General features: G+C 39.0%; 1 protein-coding gene across 1 annotated transcript in view; it reads left to right on the top strand.

Moving 5' to 3' along the window:
- Positions 1-10480, top strand: part of Cntnap4 (contactin associated protein family member 4) — a 274098-nt gene extending 263618 nt beyond the window's left edge. Inside the window, exons 22-24 of the mRNA XM_051201516.1 lie at positions 2270-2488; positions 3257-3328; positions 9590-10480. Coding sequence (XP_051057473.1) covers positions 2270-2488; positions 3257-3328; positions 9590-9783 — 485 coding nt within the window. The 3' untranslated portion in view covers positions 9784-10480. The remainder of the gene's footprint in view (positions 1-2269; positions 2489-3256; positions 3329-9589) is intronic.
- Positions 10481-20049: the final 9569 nt, after the last annotated feature.

The following is a 20049-nucleotide window of genomic DNA, read 5'->3' as shown; positions in this document are numbered from 1 at the left end:
TGATCTTTTGTGAGAGCCACAGAGTGATAAATCCTCAGGGCTCCCCTTGCCTAGGCAGGAGAGCCATGGAATCAGGTCACAGCCTCCTGAGACAGAGTATTTGAGCACAGATATGTGTCTTCTGAGTCTGTTAGTGAACTAGCAGTCCATGTATAACAGCTGGATTCTTTTTGCTTCTGTCCTTATTCAGAGAGTTAGATCTGTTGAGCCTTTTCACCACTACTGCTAAGGTCTCCCAGGTTAATGAACAGAGGATTTTAAGTATGGCTAATTAAGAATGAAATGATGAACTCTTCTGGAAATGATTAAAGGCCATAACCAAAAAGTGATGCCATGTCCCTAATCTCCGGGATTCTTTTTATAGAGAATGAGTCTCATAATGGGAAACCTTTCATCAATGTTATTTTTTATCATTAGATATAAAATGTGAATGAAAATGGAGCCAAAAGAAAATGTTCTTCAGAAACCTACCTATTACAAGAAATGACAGGCTCAGAATTGAGATGCCTGGAGTTTCTTAAAAAATAATGTTCAAGCCCAGATATTCTTCAATACAACAACAACAAAAGACATCACGAGAGACAGGAGTACAGTGAAGGAAAGACTGAACTATAAAGTGATTCATGAACAAAAGGAGCTTGTGATTTGGGGGTCCAAGTGGTATGGGGTACAGAATATAATGTCAATAATTCTGTAACCCCAGACAACTCAATTTAAACAATTCTGGGCCCAAGTGTCACATCTGTGTTGTGGCAATAAAATATTTTTGTGGCTAACGTGAAATTTAAATAATAGCACAAACTACTCTTAAAACAGTGTGCTGTCCACATGTGCCCCCAGCAAATACCTAATGTTCATTATAAAAAAAATACACAACTTTGTGCACACACATGTGATGTAAGGGAAGGTAATGATGCAATTTACAACCCTGTTGGATGAAGGAATGTATTATAGTCTGATGATCTTTGCAATTTAAGATGCTACAGGAGAAGCTGGGTATGATACATGTCTGTGATTACAGTACTTGGGAAATTGGGGCTGAAGTATCAGGAGTTTGATGGCACCCTCAGTTACAAAGTGTTTGAGGGTGCCTGCTCTTTGTAAGAGCTTGTCTCAAAAAGCAAAGCAAAGCAAAACAAAGCAAAACAAAACAACAAACAAAAAACCCTAAATCAAACAAAACCATACCATACTAAACCAAAACAAAAGCAGCTCTATAATAAATTCCCTTATTTTCAATTTAATTCTTGTAAGAAAAAAAAACCCAACTGTTATCTGTGTTATATTCTTAGCTATTAAATTATGAATTAAATTTTGACATTTGAACTAATCTCTGTCCCATAATAGACGTATTAACATGGGAGGAGGTTGCCTTACACATAGAGGTTACATACATATTTCTACAAAACAGACTACCATTGAGACAGAATGCAATGAGATATGATGTTTCTAGATCTGGCTGTAAGGAAACACCCCAATAATTTTGGAGTTTGGCCTCTACATCCTGCTTGTACTTGTCTCCTAGGATGTTCAGGTGGAATCATTGGGCGGTATCAGAAAACTTCAACAGGAGAGCCTTTTACGTTGGACAATTGACAGGGCTGTTTCAGAGACCAGTTCTCCCTCTGGCTTCTGTTATTTTCTTGGTTTGAATTACAAAAATTGAGCAGAGATAATCTCTAAACCTAAGACACAACTCTTGATATGTTTTGCCCGCAATAAATACATTTTGATCTTTTCTAGAATGCTGATGGCTAAGATGTAGTTGTTGTAAGGAGAGTTCCTAGCATGCACAGGTTTGATACTTATCTGTGCATAAAGCCAGGCATGGTGGTACACTCCTGTCATCCCAGCAGTTGGGAGGTAAAGGCAGGAAAATAGAAGTTCAAGGCCATCCTTGATAATAATTTGAAGGTTGAGACCAGCCTGGACTGCATGGGACTCTGTCTCAAACAGGAATAAAAAAACATGGAATCATTTGACCCCTCATTATTTCATAGCCTCATCCATTCTAAAGGCTGTTTTAATCATCTGCAGAGAATACAGTGTTCTTAATGAGCTATGCTTGCAAATTTTCTTCATTAACCCTGAAGGCTCAGCACTATTTACAGAAAGATTTAACAGTGCCAGTTCTTTCAACAAAGACAGAAGAAAGAGTTAGCAGTTGGGCATGTCTTGCTGTTGTATTCACAGATGCAAGGTATTGCCCTCCCGCTTCACTGCCCTTCATGCTTGCCACCCTTAACTAAGTTGCATTCTTTCTTTGTAGAGTACAGTGATGTTGACCAAGAGACAGCACTGGCTGCAGCCCATGGCTTCACAGGCTGCCTCTCTGCAGTACAGTTCAGCCATGTTGCACCTCTGAAGGCTGCACTGCACCCTAGTCACTCAGCCCCTGTCACTGTGACAGGGCATGTGACAGAGTCCAGCTGTGTGGCCCCTGCTGGCACTGATGCCACATCGAGAGAAAGGACACATTCATTTGCAGGTAATTTAAGACTCTCTTCCTCCTATGTCACAAATGGACTTGGCCACAGGACTTGGAAAGTTTCCTAATGATGCTGCTTATTCTCAAGATGGCTACTGGAAATTGCTTTTGTTTAATCTTCAGATCTCTTCTTTATCATTGCTTTTCTGGAGTCTTGATTTCTTATTCCTTTAAAGTTGACACTGTTAAATTGAAAATCACACAGTTCTCATGTTCACCTCTATCATTTTGTTCTGGTTTAAAACCAGGCTGCAGAAACACATAGAGACAGCTGACCTGAACAAGGAGGAGCTAATGGACCCCCAGACTGATAGCTGGGAAGCCAGCATGGGACTGACTCAGGCCCCATGAACATGTGTCTCAGCTAGAAGGCCTGAGCAGTCTAAGGGACCTCAGACAGTGGAAAGAGGATGTATCCCTGGTGCACAAAAGGACTTTGGGGGCACATCCCCCATGGAGGGATACTCCCTTAACCTAGATACAAGAGAGAAGTCCTAGTCCCTACTCCAAATGACTTGACAGAATTAAATGACCCCTCCTGGATGGCATCACCCTACATGTGGAGTGGGGGGGGATGGGACGGGAGGGTAGCCAGTGGGCATGAGAGGGTGGGAGAGAGGAAAAAAGGGAGGGAGGGAGGGGGAACTGGGATTGTTATGTAAGATAAAAATAAATAACAAAGTAAAAAAAAAAAACTGATGAATTCTTCAGAATTTCCTCCTGCTACTTAGGTGTATCACCCTGTCCACTTTTGTGCTTTAACTATAGATCATTCTGGAACGATGGATGACAGAGAGCCTCTCACACGTGCAATCAGAAGTGACTCTGCAGTAATTGGAGGTAACCGGGAAGCATGAGTGAACTTTGTTGGTGGGGTTTATTATTATTACTAATAATACTGAATATAAGCCTTAGGAAACTGCCTACAAAGTATCTACATATTTTCACTGGGGATGTAGTTAACTGGTACCATGACTTGCCAATAAGCATGAAGTCTTAGGGTCAATTCCCAGAATTGGGGGGGGGTCACTGTTTTTGTTTTTTAATCTAAAGTATTTGTAATTATTTTTTCTTCTTTTTTATTTTTATTTTCTTTTACATATCAATCCTAGTTCCCTCTCCTGCCTTCCCTCTTCCCCCCTCTCCCATTCTTTCATGCCCCTGACCACCCTCCCCTCCTATTTTAAACTGTGGATTGATTCTTTGTGAATTTCACACCATGCACCCCAATCCCACTCATTTCCCCATCCATACACACCCTCCACCCTTGCAAACCCCCCAAAAGTAAACAAAAAGTAAAATGATAAAATATTAAAAATATAAATGAAACAAAATGCTATGAAAGCTGCAATGTGTTACCCAGCATACTCCTTTGCCCAAAGAGTTTTGCTTACTAACGTTCATTGCGTTGAGTCCTTGGTCTGATTTGAAGCCTGTGGCTTCTGCTACACTATCAATATGGGCCCTCACCACAACCGTTGTTGCCCTACATCATGGAGATCCCGAAGCTTTGGTTTTGCAGAGCTCCTACCTCACATACTCCAGCAGTTCGTAGATGTGGTGATATTGGGGTGGGCCGCCTCAAAGCCCTGGATCTGAGCCTGGGTGGAAGTTGAGCTGGGCAGCCCACCCGCTCTTCTGTGCCTACACCACCAGGACCTGTTCTCTTGCTTTGCCCAAGTCAGGGATAGGCCAGCTCTCCTGTTTATAGCATCTGTCAAGAGGTGGGGCCCACTCTCCAGTGCTTACCCTTCAAGGACAACAATTCCACACTTATACCATCAGGGCCAGCTCTCCAACACTGCCCTGGCCAGGGTCAGGACCAGCTTACCTGAGTGTTATAGTCAGCAAGGCATGGGGCAGCTCTCCTGTGCTCATGTCCTCAGAGCCAGTACTCTAGTACCCATGCCACCAGGGCCCACTCTCCTGTGCTGCCCAGGCAAGGTGTGGGCCCCTCTCCTTCCTGAGTGCTGCAGCCAGTGAGGGATGGGGGCAGCTTTTCACAGCCCTTGGATATCAACATGGCCCCAGGCAGTAGCCCAGACCAGTGGCTTCTGAATGACCTTTGGTGGCAACGTGGTCCATGGACAAGGACCAAGACCCCTGAAGTTGCATGGCCACGGGATTTCACATATCTTAAATGCCATACAATGAACCTTACTATTTTTAAAATTTATATTCTTTGCATTTCACACATTTATAAAATGTATTTTGATCACATTCATTCACTGCTACCCTCTCCTATCTAACCCCCATTCCCACTGAACCCAGTTATTTCCCAGCACGTGCCTTTAGCTTTGTGCGACCCACATCAGTCAAGTTGAATTATATTACTTGTAGGAACAATGATTGGAGGTTATCTACTAAGATATGGACAGCTTTCCCTCAACTACACTGCTGAAGAAAACAGCTCCCCTACTCTCAGCATCCTTTAACTCGCAATAACTTTCAGGAAGGGGTAGGGCCTCTCAGCTGTCTCCTGTCCATTATGGATTGTTGACAGACTTGCTCTTGTGTACACTTTCCCAGGCACTGAACTTGAAGAAGGGATGGTTTACAACTTTTATTGGGATAGCCTTATACAATCTTCCTAAATTCCTGGCTTCCTTGGAAATTCTGTGTGTAAACAGGATGCTCTCATTAAAGCATCGCACTCCAAGATCAGTTGCTAAGCTATGTAAAAATGAATAGGGTTTATCTTAAAGATGGCCATCTGTAAGCCATGATAACTAATGTGTGCATTTATTTCCATAGATATATCATTGCTTCTGCAAGGGGTCATATCAAAGTAGGAAAAAAAAAACCTCGAGATTAACATTAGGAATATGCACTTTGTGTATCTTTAATGCTTATTAAAATAGATATTCCATCATTTAGACATGCCTATAAAAGAATACTATACTTACAGTGCTTATCAAATCTTAGGTTAATAGGTTGAAAGTGGTTCTTAGTAATTTTAAATTGCAGAATACACACAGAAACTTTAAAAATATCTTTAATATGACAACATCTTCTTTGAGGTATATGTTATTCAAAACCAAATTCAGAAATAGAACTTTTTTTTTTTGATTAATGCTCTTCAGGGGCTGTTAATCAGAGGACCGAAATGTTAAGTGCCTTAACATTACTCTGCACTCTGAATATCATATGGATGTACAAAATAAATAATTATTCAGCCTTATATCCAGATAAAGTACACTTGAGAAACTTTTATGTGGGCTTAATACTAGATCCATTTACTTTTGTGTTTTAATAATTTAATTTTATTAGTGTGTGTGTGTGTGTGTGTGTGTGTGTGTGTGAGTGTGTGTGAATATGCATATGAGTGAAGTTGCCAGTGCTGGTTGGTTTTTGTCAACTTCACACAAACTGAGCCATATTTGGAAAGAGGGACTCTTAATTGAGAAAATGCTTTCATAAGATCCGTCTGCAGTGCATTATCTTTACTGGTAATTGATTTGGGTAGGTCTATCCCACAGGGCACAGAGATACCACTTGGCAAGTGGTCCTGAGTTGCATAAGAAAGTAGGCCTAGCAAGCCAGGGGAAGCAAGCTGGTAAACAGCAAGCTCCTGGAAACTCATAAACTCTGGACCAACAGCTATGGAGTTTCCATGGTACCCAACTAGGCCCTCTATAAGTGGGAGAGAGTTGTGAAGCTTGGTCTATCTTAGGGGCCCCTGGCAGTAGGACAATGATCTACCTCTGGTACATGAGCTAGATTGTTGGAGCCCATTCCCTATGGTGAGATGCTGTGCTCAGCATTAATGCAGGGGGGAGAGGGGCTTGGTCTTGCCCCAACCTAAAGTGCCAGACATTGTTGACTCCCCATGGGAGCCCTGACCCATTGCTAGGAGAACTGGATAAAGGGTAAGCTGTGTGGGGAGGTATGGAGTGGATGGGGGGAGAACTGTGGCTGGGATGTAAAATGAAATTTAAAAAAACAAAAATAAAAATAAACCCCCAAACAGCATTCCTGGCCTCTGCACTAGTTCCTAATTCCAGGTTCCTGCCTTGAATTCCTGCTCTGACTTCTATCAGGGATGGATTCCCTCAGTGATGGAATGTGATCTTGTCAAATTTAAACCCTTTCTTCCCCATGTTGCTTTGGTGTTTTTCCACAGCAATAGAAGCCTAAGACAGTGCCCATGAACGTCAAAATAGGGATACCCTGAAACTGGATTATTAGCAAATATGAGAGCTTACAAATGAACTTGTGTCTTCTACAAGAGCAGTACCATGCTCTTAACTACTGAGGCATTTCTCTAGCCCCCTGCCTTGTAAAGATTTTGCTTTTAATCTTGGTTTTAATTGTGTGTGTGTGTGTGTGTGTGTGTGTGTGAGTGTGTGTGAGTGTGTGTGTGTGTGTGTCTGTGTGTGAGTGTGTGTGTGTGTCTGTGTGTGTGTGTGTGTGTGTGTGTGTGTGTGTGTGTGTGTGTGTGTGTGTGTGTGTGTGTGTGTGTGTGTGTGTGTGTGTGTGTGTGTGTGTGTCTGTGTGTGAATAGTTTGTGCTGTCTTTCATCTATACATGAACTCTCTGTAGCAGCTATACCCTTTTATTTAGATGGCGAATAAAAATGATCAAAGTTTCTCTCATTGTTATTTCTATTCTTCTCCCCTTCCCTTAAACTAAATATCATAAGTTAAGGTTAAATGAAATCTTGTTTAATTCCCTAACAAACAAAGCAACCCTTCCTTTTTTTTCTTTCTTTTTCTTTTTCTTTTCTTTTTTTTTTTTTTTTGTTTGTTTGTTTTTTGAAGTAATTAGTTTAATCTTGAGTTTAGGTAGTTATCAAAATACTTTAATGGAAACATATTCTACAGTAAAACCCTACTTATAATTATGAGAATGGTAACATGCTTAACATTATAACATTTTAAAGTAGGATTCCTGCTTAAGCAAAATGACTTAGTCAGTGCTCTTCTTGCCTAGCTTTCACACACACAGAGCAGAGAGAGAGAGAGAGAGAGAGAGAGAGAGAGAGAGAGAGAGAGAGAACACTAGGAAAGTTTGTCCCTCAAGGTTCACCAAGGTCCATGAAACAAGCATGCCATCTGGTTTTGATCGCTCTGGGGACTGAGCTTTCGTAGAGCAGCTGGGAATGGCCATAGAAGCTCCAAGGGTCTCATGCCAACCATGTGTAGTGTGTCTGCTTGTTCACAGCCCAGGGTCCTCCACTGTAGTGCTCTGACTGGTAGTGTCCAGGTAGGCTTTTATCCCATTGTTGTGCTAGTCATAAATCATTCCTAGTATGTAACCACAGTTGACACATTCAAACGTTTTTTTCCAGAGGAGATAATCCTCTTGTGTTCTCAGCTGTGGGTAACCATCCTCTTTGTTTATAAACAAAGTAGTATGAGATGAACATAGAATTAGTGAGGCATTTAACAGTGATGATGCAAACATGGAGTGTTTCTAGCCAGACTGTGAAGATAAACATGGAGTGTTTCTAGCCAGACTGTGAGGATAAAGATAGAACATTTCAGACAGAAACCTACATACATTTCGCCCCAGAGCACATTACCATGCTGCTTTGTGTACAACAGCATAAAGCATAGTAGTTTATTTTATTTATTAGGAATATATTAAGTTGCTTGTTTGGGGACTGTTGGGGTTAAGTTTAAAGTGTTTTCCTTGAACACAAAAAGTAATGGCATGAAACTTTCCCAAAATTGAGAGAGATAAATCACATACAGAAAAAAAGAAAAAAAAAGTCAGGAACCATCTCTAATGAAGATTGTGTGTATGTCTCTTCTCGACCAATATTATGGTGACATTCATTTTAGTACCTACAGTTGTACTCTCATTAACATAGCCTATCCTTTTTTCACTTTGTAATAACTCAGAATCCCTTTCTCTGAGCTAGAAACTTTATAAGATGATTGAACTAACTATAGCAAGTCAATTAATTGTTTTTACAAGGATGAGAGACAAAATATATAGCAATGCATGAATACCCTGATTAAAGTAAAATTGTAAAATGTGTATTAGATTCATCACTATCTTTCTCGGGTAAGCCTGACCTATGCAAAAATTGGCTCAGAGTCAGCAACACTATCATTTTCCAAGAAGACTCTGCTTAGTGAATCTTATTGAAACTTCCAAGTACCTTCAAGTTTTGATTTAATTCCATTATGCACACCCACATTTATTTACATTGTAATGGAGTCTTAGGGCTTGGGATGTAGTGACAGAACACTTGTGTTTCATGGAGAACATCCTTAAATGAGATTGGCTTTTGCCTGTCAGTACAATGTCTTCTATGCCCTAAACTCAATGACTAAGTACTACAATTTGGTGTTCTGATCCTGATCTTCATTTGTGCTAACCACGCAAATTTTCCCTAGTTTCTTCATATGCCATTAATGAGAATTTGAACACCATGAGAAAGCACCTTAAACATATGATGGAATACTAAATTTCCCTCTTTGGGTCCCCATTCCAGTATGTCCTGAGAACTATCCAGAGTTCACATTCCACATCAAGGTTTTCATGTCACGCTGGAGTTGATAACTGTGGGCACAACTAAGACTTGTAGTGATTAAAATATTTACAAGGAATCCAAAGTTTCAAAATCCAATATTCATCATGCAGAAAGATTTTCACATATTTACATACCCATATCAACATTTTATTATTAACATTATTCATGCACATAACATACTCCTACCCTTTAACAGTTATTATAAAATCAATTTCATTGACATTGTTACATATTTAATCACAAAATACAATGCCTTTACTGCATTATACTTTACTATAATTTCAAATAATTAAAATGTCTTCATGTCTAATTATGAAGCAACACTCAGTCATAGAAATGTGTAAGTGATGCTTCCTAATAAACAGGGACACATGAAGCAGATCCAGTAGAATGCACATTCAGGATAAATGGAAGAGACCACACAGAGTTGATGGAATCCCTAAATACGCTTTATTATGATACTGCTTTAATCAGAAATTGAGAGGTTTTCTTGTTTCTAATTTACATCATGTAGAAGGTTGACTTCAATGGAAAACAATATTCCCAGAGCTAATTAAACAATGAACCTGACACAGTGTCTATTCTGACTGGATATTTCTTTTCTCTTCTTTCTCTAGGTCTGATAGCTGTTGTGATCTTTATCTTGCTTTGTGTCTCTGCCATAGCTGTTCGCATTTATCAACAGAAAAGGTTATACAAAAGAAATGAAGCAAAAAGGTCAGAGAACGTAGACAGTGCCGAGGCTGTTTTGAAAAGTGAGCTTCATATCCAAAATGCAGTCAGTGAAAGTCAGAAAGAGTATTTCTTCTGATTGGCAGCAATCCTGTAACTTGCAAGGATGAGTTCATTTTAATAGCCAGGGGCTCTCGGTGGACAAGAACTGCTCTAACCCTGACCGTACAGGCGATGGATCTGCAGCACAGCCATCTTGCCATGTCCAGGCTCGGGATGGCTCCAGGCAGCCTCCTCCAGTGATGTGCTTCTAGCATCTTTCTACTTAAGAAGGGAGGTAGCTATTGGTGCCCCTTTCCAACTTCTGCACACGATCAAAGCCAAGTTTAACTCACATCACAACTATGGTTTTTAAATGTGGAAATGGTAGCCCTTCTCTTCATTCTGTAAAACGTGAGTTTTGTTAGACGTAAGAAATCAAAATTGGACTATAATGGCCTTGCTTTACTAGAGACCACATGTCCTGTTTGCTTTTGTCTTCCCATGGTGTTGTTCATGAGCCTGGAAATGCTTCTGAGATTCTTTTTGGCTGGTGTTCGCATCTTCAGTGGCCAAAAGCCCCCCTGCCTCTCTCTGTATTACATTCAATACATCAATAATCTGGAAAAATGTTTTCTTGTCTTTGGCTTGTTTGTAATGCTCTTTTTCTATTTGACCTCTTTCTGATACTTTTTAATGCATTTCATTTTGGTTGTCTAACTTTTAACTCTGAACATGCAATTCCTATATAAAAAGCCTTGGAAAGTATGGTGGTTGTCAGTATGTAATGTCATGCCTCTACAACAGTTTCTTATTTTTTGATGATGACTGGTTAAGACCCTAAGCAAATGTAATTTTCCAAAGACTTTTCAACATGTTCCATTAAATTTGTCCTAGCACAGCAAAAAAAAAAAAAAAAAAAAAAAAAAAAAAAAAATTAATTGCAACTGTATTACCTCAATTTTATTTCAGAGACTATTTTCTCCAAATCTTAGTTTATGTTTGCCTAAAGGTTGTTAACAAGTTTTCTTTGATTCCCCCAATGAAAATTTTCCATGAAGTATCCTCTTACATGTTAGAAAAGAGGATAACATCGAGTATAGAGCCCTAGTATTCATTCTAATATACAGTTGTGCCAATGGCATGAATTTTGATGTGCACTAACTTCCAATATAGGGACTGTGCAATCTGAGTTGTAACAGGACTCCTGTTTTGCAACCAGTAGATAAAGTAACCACGGATGCTCACTCTTATCAGACATATGCACAAGCAATCATTTCTCATGTAGGGTGATTAAGACCTCAAAAATGACTGAGATCAATATAACGTACTCACTAATCTATGGGGATTGGAGTGTATATAAACAAAAGGAGGTGGGAGCATAATTCTTAACTATATGAAACTAACAATATGAACTTTAAGGCCAAGTGAACAGGCTAATTGCATGGAAGTATCTTCAAAGTTCATAAGCCAATTAAATAATAAAAGCATTTTGCAACCCATGCTCACACTTTCAGGTGCTTCCAAAGTACAAACTCAATTCCTTATTTTTTGCATAAAAGAAAACTTGGCAATATATGAATTCAGTATCAATAGCATCTAATTCTCCTTGCTGATTCTTCTTACAGAATCTGTGTTTCTTTTGCCAAAGCATGAGGTTCATGTTAATGTTTCTGTAAATACCTGACTAAATCTTAACCTGAAGTGACAAGGGACCCATGTTGCTAAATAGCATCTATATGTGTGTGCATATAGATACATATGTATGATATGTACCATATGCACACACACACACACACACACACACACACACTTGTGGTAACAAGAGACATATTAACATAGGATTTGGTGTAAAGAGCACGGCTATTATCACAGTTTGGAATCCTTTAGAAGTTTATGTTTTCTTTAGTAGCAGCACTGATCTCATTAGTAGCTAAAATGTGGGCATATTTATAGGTGGTGAAGCTGCAAAGTCCTCTGTGTTTCACACTGCAAGAGACTGAAATAGGATGGCATCAAATTACATTTGGTACCTAAATGCCATAGCTTGGTTTTCCTGGTTTGTAATAAATCTCTTCCTTCTTCCTTAATAAAAATACATTTTTTAAAAAAAATAAAATGCAGAATATACCTTAAGAGATAATGTATAAAAGTTTTACATTAGGGAATTATATTGGATTTCCATTTCTTAAGTTAGTTAAAAATGTAGATACATATCTTATTTGTTGGTGTATTATGAATATGTGTGGTGTGTTTAATCTTTTCTTAACAGATTTCTGTGATTCCTGGGAACTATCAAGAAGTTATAGTCTTTTAATTTAAAAAAAATGAATTACATTGTATGTGTATGAGAGGAGGGTGGTATTTCAGAGGGAATCTTACAGGATTGGTTCTCTTCTTCCATTGCATAGGATCTGGAAATTGACCTGGGGGGGTTGTTGGGCTTGGCAGTAGGCACTTGTACCTGTACAGCCATTGCTGCAGCCCTATTTTTTCCTTGAAAGAGGACAAAATGAAAAGTAGAAAGATGATTGTTGATGGCTATGATTTAGTTTTCAGTATCTTTTCAGCCTTTCCTGAGAATAATGACCTGGCTGGCAGTTGTTCATGGGAAAGGATGCTACACACTTCAGTTGGGCAATGTCCTTTTCACTGTCTTTTCCCTTTCTCTAAAGACTGGTGAATGCACACAGTGTACAGGAAGAGGTGTTGTATAGAGAACATGGTGTACTCTCTGATTTCAAAACTCATCTAAAAAGTCGGTGTAAATGGACTTCTTATTTGGTCCTGGAATCAGATATAGAGAAAGAGAGGAGCAAGCTACAGCCACACCTTACCTCCTTAGCATCTCAGCAGACAAGAGTTCCTATTTCTCCCTGCTTATATTCTGTTTCTACCCATCTATCCGACTTCCTGTCTGTCCGTATAGACCTCCAGACCATTATGGTTAGCTACTGGCATGCTCCATTCTCTGGTCCTCAGATAGGTTTTATTTGTACAATCAAGCTATTCACACAAGTGGGTGTAACAGTGCTCTCTATTAATCTCAACACTTGGAAGCAGGAGTAGCCGGAAGATTGTTGCAGTTTCATGGTCAGATTGGATTTACATGGATGTCCTCTCTGTCTCAAAAAACAAACCATACCCAAAACAAAACAAAATAAGGGACTAAAATCAAACCACATCCCCCAAGAAAAGCAAAAGTAACAACAACAAACAAACAACAAAACTTCACTAAATTTCAAGTTTTAACACTCCTCCCACAGACTGGAGTGATGATGGCATTAAAGAGCTTTTTCAATTAAATGGATGGGTCCATCAGTGAGAAATGTTATCTTAATATGTAGGAAATGTCATGAAGATAACCCTTTTCCAGTCTAGAACATAGTTCAGTTTTAAGATTCATTCCCAAGTGTTGCTTTCAAAACTATGTTTATTATATCCTTAAGATTTTAAAACAAGCAGACAAAAGCAGGATGATACAAAAGACAAGCAGGAAACACCCACAGGGAAGGAGATCATTTAAACAGATTGTTCCTTGGTTGAGTCTCTCTTTTGAAATAACAGCATTCCTCACAGAAGCAGAGAAGCACAGAGCATGTTTAAAGTGTGGACAGCTCAGCTTCACAGATAAAACACGTCCAAGACACAATATGTGAAATGATGTTCCCAGGAGGACAATTGCATATTGCCATTAAGCTGTGACTAAATAGTCTTTTGTCTACAGAGATGATCTTAGGGTTTTCAGGATCTGGATTTCAACAGTTATTTCATGGTATAGAGAAACCTGAAGCATCTCAATAGCTCCCTTGTTTAGAATGACTGTGAATCTATACTTTACACACCACCCATTTTTAATGGATATCTATTGTTATTTGACAAATCTTTGTCCTTGATAGATTTGGTTTTCTTCCCTGAAACTATTAATTTCAGGGTCCTTGACTCCAGGATAGACAATTACAATTGGGGCACTTATTTTAATTGGATGTGTACACAAATTCCTGTATGTGTATCTGCAAATGTGTGAATCTGTGGGAGGCCAGCACACTACCTCAAGTACAGTCTTCAGGAAGGCCATCCTTTGAGACAGGTCTTTCATTGGTTTGGAGATAAGCAGTAAGGGTAGGTTAAATGACTGGAACACCCCTTCCTGTTCTTTTGGGAAGTGAATTTAAGTCCTTATGCTTACAAAGCATATACTTTCCCGGCCAAGCCAGTTCTAGAAAACTCTATATAGTCTTTGTGAAATCTAAGATGAGTTATATCTGACCTATTGATCATCAAATATCTACTTCCTATTAGAAAGATGAATTAGACATACCCTAAACTGAAACATGTTCAGTTGAAGATTAGATTTCAAAGCCATGTATCAACTGCATGATGACTCCATCAGATACCTCCAATATGTCCTGCCTGCCCTCCACATTTTTCAAATTCTGTATGATAGTGTGGAAGCAGGAGAAAAAAAAAAAACCTAGAAGTTGAATGTTTCCATAAGGGGGTGTGTGTGTCTAAGGAACATTCATGTGTCTACAAAAGAACAGGGGATGATAAAAATATCATGACAAAGTGTGGAAAAACATGCTAAGAATTTTGGATATTTGGTTCATCAAAGGGGTCCCTAGAGTTCAGTTTTAAAGATTCTCAAGCAAAATATATCTGAACCCTGATTTGAATCATTTCCCCAGTGTAATATTTTTCAAATCTTTTTTCTTTTTTTTAACATCATACTTAAATCAGTATGAAATGCACAATTGTAGGTTTTTAAAATTTTTTTCTTATTTTACATATCGATCCCAGTTCCCTCTCCCTCCCCCCTCCCTCCGTCCCTTTCTCTCTCCCTCTCATGCCCCAATTGTAGTTTTAAAAAAAATCTAACAGTTTAATAAATTTTTATAAGGGAAAATAATGTTCTATTGCCCATCTCCTCTCCTCTGCTGTGGCTGCACAGCCAGAATATCAAGGGTGTCGGGATTGAAAACTTAACAGACTACCATGAGAAGTTGAGTAGAAGCTGCCACCACTGTTTATTACAGAGAGTAACCGGCTTATATACCCAAGCCAGGGGATGGGCTAAGCACAGGAGGAAGTCATGCACCACCCACACCTGAGGTCAAGGCACCTGCACTGCACACCGGAAAGTTCTGAAAACAAACTTGTTTGTTCAACCTTGTTTGCATGGAAGTTCTACATCTGGGTGGGGGGAAGAGACAAGTACTTAAATTTCCCAACACTCCTCATCTGTTCTAGCTCCTTTAATGGTCTCTCTTTAACTCTCCCTGTGCCTGTAAATAATGTGCTATCACAGGATGGCTTCTTTGGAAAGTATATTTTTAGACAGAAATTGCCACTTATAAAGTTTATTAGGTATTATGTAATATACACAGGAGATGGGCTGATGCAGGATGGAGAAATTGGGCTATGATGCCATAATGACAATGGGTTAGCTTGCCCTACTGAAATTACCCTTTGTGGGTATTCTGAGTTGAATGAAGGGACAGGAAATTTTTATTACAGTATAGAGCATATCGGTGTTGTCTGTGCTGATGATCATGAGCTTGGACCAGTGACTCTTTGCAGCTTAGACTGTTCTTGAAGAGTGAAGACACAACTTCCTCAGTTGACATTTGGCTTTCACATCCATGTAGCAGCTCAACGATGACTCCAATAGCTATCTTCAGTATGTCCTATCTGTAATCCAGATCATAGAGTGATGACAAAGAATAAAAAACTCAGAAGCCTCATGTTTAAGTGGGAGGATGTGTGTGCATTAAGATCTAAAATGGAGGTACCAGGACCTTCCCCCAGCACTGCTCAGCTCTTCCAGCTTCAGACATGATTTCTGGAAGGAGCTTCTTCAGCGCTTGGATGAATCTCCTTTCCTGGGGACGAGAGAAGAAGATAGACAAGGGTCTCCTTTCCACAGATGACTGTAACTGACACACATCTTCTTTCTGCTCCACCATTCTTGCCATGATTCCAATGTCAACTGCCAACATTTCACAGACCTGCCGTTCCTGTTCTGTTAGGCTAGTTAAAATTTCTTCAGTGAGATATTCTGATGAGATTGATTTAAAAAAAAGATACAGTTTAACAGCCTCATTTCTGTATTTTCAGTCCTTGATAACTAGTGAACTTGAGCAAAAGTTCTGTATCTGACAAAGTAATAACAACTGAGGCTTGCATGTGCTTGCCTTAGTGACAGGTTACTATCATTTCCAGCATGTCCTGGAAAAAGATCAGTGATCTGACTGCAGCCACCATGGGACCCTTGAATGCTTAAGCCCATAAGAATAGCACTAGACTTCCACCCTTTTCTTAGCATAGATGGTCTATGTAGGCCAGTGTGACAGTGGCTGATTCCTTTCAGAGAATTCTACTTGGACTGTTTCTATGTCAGATATCAATCATTTCAATAGTTTAAGGACTGAAGTGGGGGAGATAACAATACCAGGTATGTCAATTCCATTTATGCTTTAGAGACCAGGGAAATAACTGCTGATAAGTGCATTGCTTAGACCTGCCCCCACCCAACACAAAAAAAGGAGAAAGAGAAAAACTAGCCAGTTAGTATTGGCACACATCTTTAAACCCAGCACTTAGAAGGCAGAGGCAAGAGGATCTCTGTGAGTTTAAGGCTAGCCTGGTCTATAGAACTAGTTCTATGATAGCCAGACCTGATGTTACACAGAGAAACCCTGTCTCAAAAAACAAAACAAAACAAACAAACAAACAGAAAACAAACAAACAATAATAACAAAAGAGAATCTTCCCCTGAATAGGTAGAAAACCAAGACAAACACCCAAGGTAGTTCTTAGAGCTCCATGTGTGTACAATCAGGCATATACCCACTCTCATAGGAACATGTGCCAACTCCCCAACACACACAAAAGTGCCAATGATATGAAAATTTACAAATTCGATGTATCATTGCCACTAAAATGTCACAGATCAGCAAATGCCCCAGTAACATTATCTATAGCAGAGTGATCCTGCTTAGGATAGAATGTCACATCCATTGTTCTGTGTTACTAGTTTCTGTGGTCAACTGTAGCTGCTCCTCAGACTTTGTGACCTTAACATGATGTGAAGGTTTTAGACCACTGCTATAATCCAGACAGGACACTGAAAACCCGAGAGATTGCTTCTTAGAGTCAAGGGCAAAGGCCAGGCTTCTTTTTGGATAAGTTAATCCTTACCACGGCCCAGTTTAATTTTTTTCTTTCTAGAAGTTTCATTTTATTTCCCAAGCTTATAAACTGAAGTTTCACCTCTGTCTACTTTTCATTTTCCCCTAAGTTTTGGAAGAATTTTTTCTCTCTCTCCAGTGTTTCTATGGACAGACTTAGTCTCAGCTCTCATATTTTACAGTAAACTCTTTTTAAAAATTATATTTTGAATTCCTCTTTTATATAACAAGAATCAATTTCTATTCTTTTAAAATATTATTAGTTCTTTGAGAATGTTGTTCAGTGTATTTTGGTTATGTTCATTCCCACTTCACCACTTCTTTATAGACCCACTCCACCTCCTCCACCCAACTTTCTTTCTTTCTTTTTTAACCATTGAGACCAATTTGTGTTGCTCAAATGTTATTGGATGCATGGTCTCCCACTGGATTGTGGTTCACTTATCAAAGCTACACTTTTAGATAAAACTGTCTCTCTTTTTCCCAGTAGCCCAAAATAACCAACAGCACCATGGCCAGGGGTAGGACCCTGTGCCTAACTCCGTGCTAGGAATTATTCTGGCTTAAACTGGAGGTGTCTTTTGCATGCTGTCCCAGCCACTTTATGTGTGAAGTTTCCCTGCTGGGTTTAGAGGACACTGTTCCCTTGTAGTCTTTCACTACCTCTGCCTCTCAGACTCTTTCTGGATCCTCTTTCTGGATGGTCCCTGATCCTTTGGAGCAAGAGGTGCTATATGTGTGTTCTTTAGACCAGAGCACTTTGCAGTCCCTTATTTTCTGGGCTTTGGGCAACTATGAATCTCTGTGACAATCACCACCCACTGCAAATAGAAGCTTCTCTGATGAGGGCTAAGAGATGCACTAATTATGGGTATAATAAAAAGTCATTAGGAGTTGGTTCACTAAGCAGAGCAAAAGTAGGCATTCCTCTCTGTTAATCCCTTTTCTTAAAAATCATATTAGCTTTTTAAAAATATCTTCCCATGATCAAACTCCAGCTTATCCTCAGAACTCCAGTCTCCTCTTCTGGTGGGAATAGTTACTAATTTTTATTTATTTATTTACTATTTCTTTCATAGCAGAGACCTCTCAAGTATCAGATGTGTTTGTTGATCATTCTATAGGCGTGAGGAACTTCACACTGGCTTAGAATCCCTATTTTAAATGGGAGTTTCTGGAACTGACCACTTTAGGAAGAGTTTCTAATCCTCACTATCCTAATTACATTAGGAAATAGACAAGGTAGGCATCCAGCCAGTCCTAGGTGTCTGATTGGCTCTGCCACTCAACACTGGGATTAAAAGCACATGTTGCCACATCTGTGTTTTCTTTGTTTTTGTTTTGTTTTTATGGGTTGTGGTGATCAAATTGAGGTCATCCTGCTTTTAAGACAAATGCTTTACTGACTGAGCCATCATCTCGGCACACTTTACTACTTTTTATATTCATACTGTAACAAGTCCTGACAGCATGATGATATTCCCCTGGATGAATTTCTCATCTTGTAAGACTGCAGTTAAGAATTCCACAGTATGTATTCTTAGGTTAAGGCCAAGGCATGGCAGTATTGTACTCCCTTCTGGAAACTCAAGACGGAATCTGTTCTCTTGCCTTTCTACTTCTTCTACTCAATTCCTACAACCCTTCTCATAGTCCCTACATTTTTGTACAGAGGTAGCAATTCCAGTCTTTCTCAAACCACTTTATTCTGAGCCCTTTCCTGCCTTCCCTTCCCAGAGCCTTGTGATTACACTGACCCACAATCCAGGATAGTTTTCCTACCTCAAAGTCATGGAATTCATATCCTGGGTCTTCTGGCTACCTGTATCTCCTTTGCTGTGTAAGGTGATACACTCATGTAATGGAGACTGGGCAGGCACAGCTCTTGTTAGACATGATGCTATATTTCTACTTCTTTGAATTTGCTTGTCACCCAGGTCCTGATATCTTTAATCCCAAGATATTTTGGTGAGCTCTTCTAGAAAGAAATCTATGTTCTTATACCCCCTTCACTGAACATAATGTCTTAGAAATTTATCCACAAACCCTTGCACACTATTGGTACAATATAAATTGTTTCAGTCACTAAAGAAAAACATTCAGTCGTTCCTCAAAAATTTAAAGTAGAACTACCATATGATCCAGAAATATAATTACTCCATGCAAAATATGACTTTAATAAGTTTGTCACTATATTTCTGGAGTCAGATATAGTATGTTGAATCCATTTCTTTGTATAGATTGACCTGGATTTCCTTATAATAACCACATTTAAATAGTAAATCTAGCCACAAAGTAACCTTAGCTCCTCCCATGGCTAGCTTCTGTCTAATCCTTCCCTCTAGACATCTCTTGAGAAATGAATGAGAACTTCAATAACTTGACTCATCCATTTCCTCTTTGAAAATTGAAAGTTCAAACCATTTTTTTAAGCCATTAAGCCATTTTTTTTTTATTTTATCAAGCTTGGAGCAAGAAAGACCTATTCTTATCTTTTTTTTTGTAACATGCCAGACTAATTTGTGTTTGCTTTTAATAAAATTATTTCCTTATTTCGTGCATTGATGCTAGACATGCCTTTATACCCGTTGAACCAACACATCTGCTTCCAAGCTGTCCATGTAATAAATTTTCTAGTAAATTATGTTTCTGTTGAATGAATTCATGTTTTTATTCAAAATAAGCTGTTATAAATGATTCATGTCTCTCTACATTTTCAACAGGAACAAATTAATTTTTTAATTGAGCTCTGAAATGACCTGTTCTTCCCAAATGCATATTAAAAGAAGATGATTACAAATGGCTGTCAGGATCGAATGAGACTTTGTAATAACTTTTTTCATTTGCTGAGGATATTTGGCCAACTTTCCATAGTAGAAATTTATGCCACTTGATGAATAATTGGAAAGTAACATCTTCTGGAAAAAGATTGTGGTTATGTGTAAGAAAATGAGCCCAAGATAGCAAAAAAGCATTTTGTTTCACAAAAATTGCAGATAAAATACTGAACAAAAATATTGCAAATTAGGTACAATTTATATTAAGAAATATTGGTGACAAGGTTAATGTTTTTACATGTTTATTTATTTTGAGATTTTAAGATTTATATTATACACTTTGGTTGTGTGTGTGTGTGTGTGTGTGTGTGTGTGTGTGGAGTTGGTTGGTCATGGACT

The sequence above is a fragment of the Phodopus roborovskii genome, unplaced genomic scaffold (assembly GCF_943737965.1).
Source record: "Phodopus roborovskii unplaced genomic scaffold, PHOROB, whole genome shotgun sequence".
NCBI classification, from domain to species: domain Eukaryota; kingdom Metazoa; phylum Chordata; class Mammalia; order Rodentia; family Cricetidae; genus Phodopus; species Phodopus roborovskii.
Note: the sequence above shows the minus strand (reverse complement) of the source record. Positions and strands in the feature narration are given on the sequence as shown.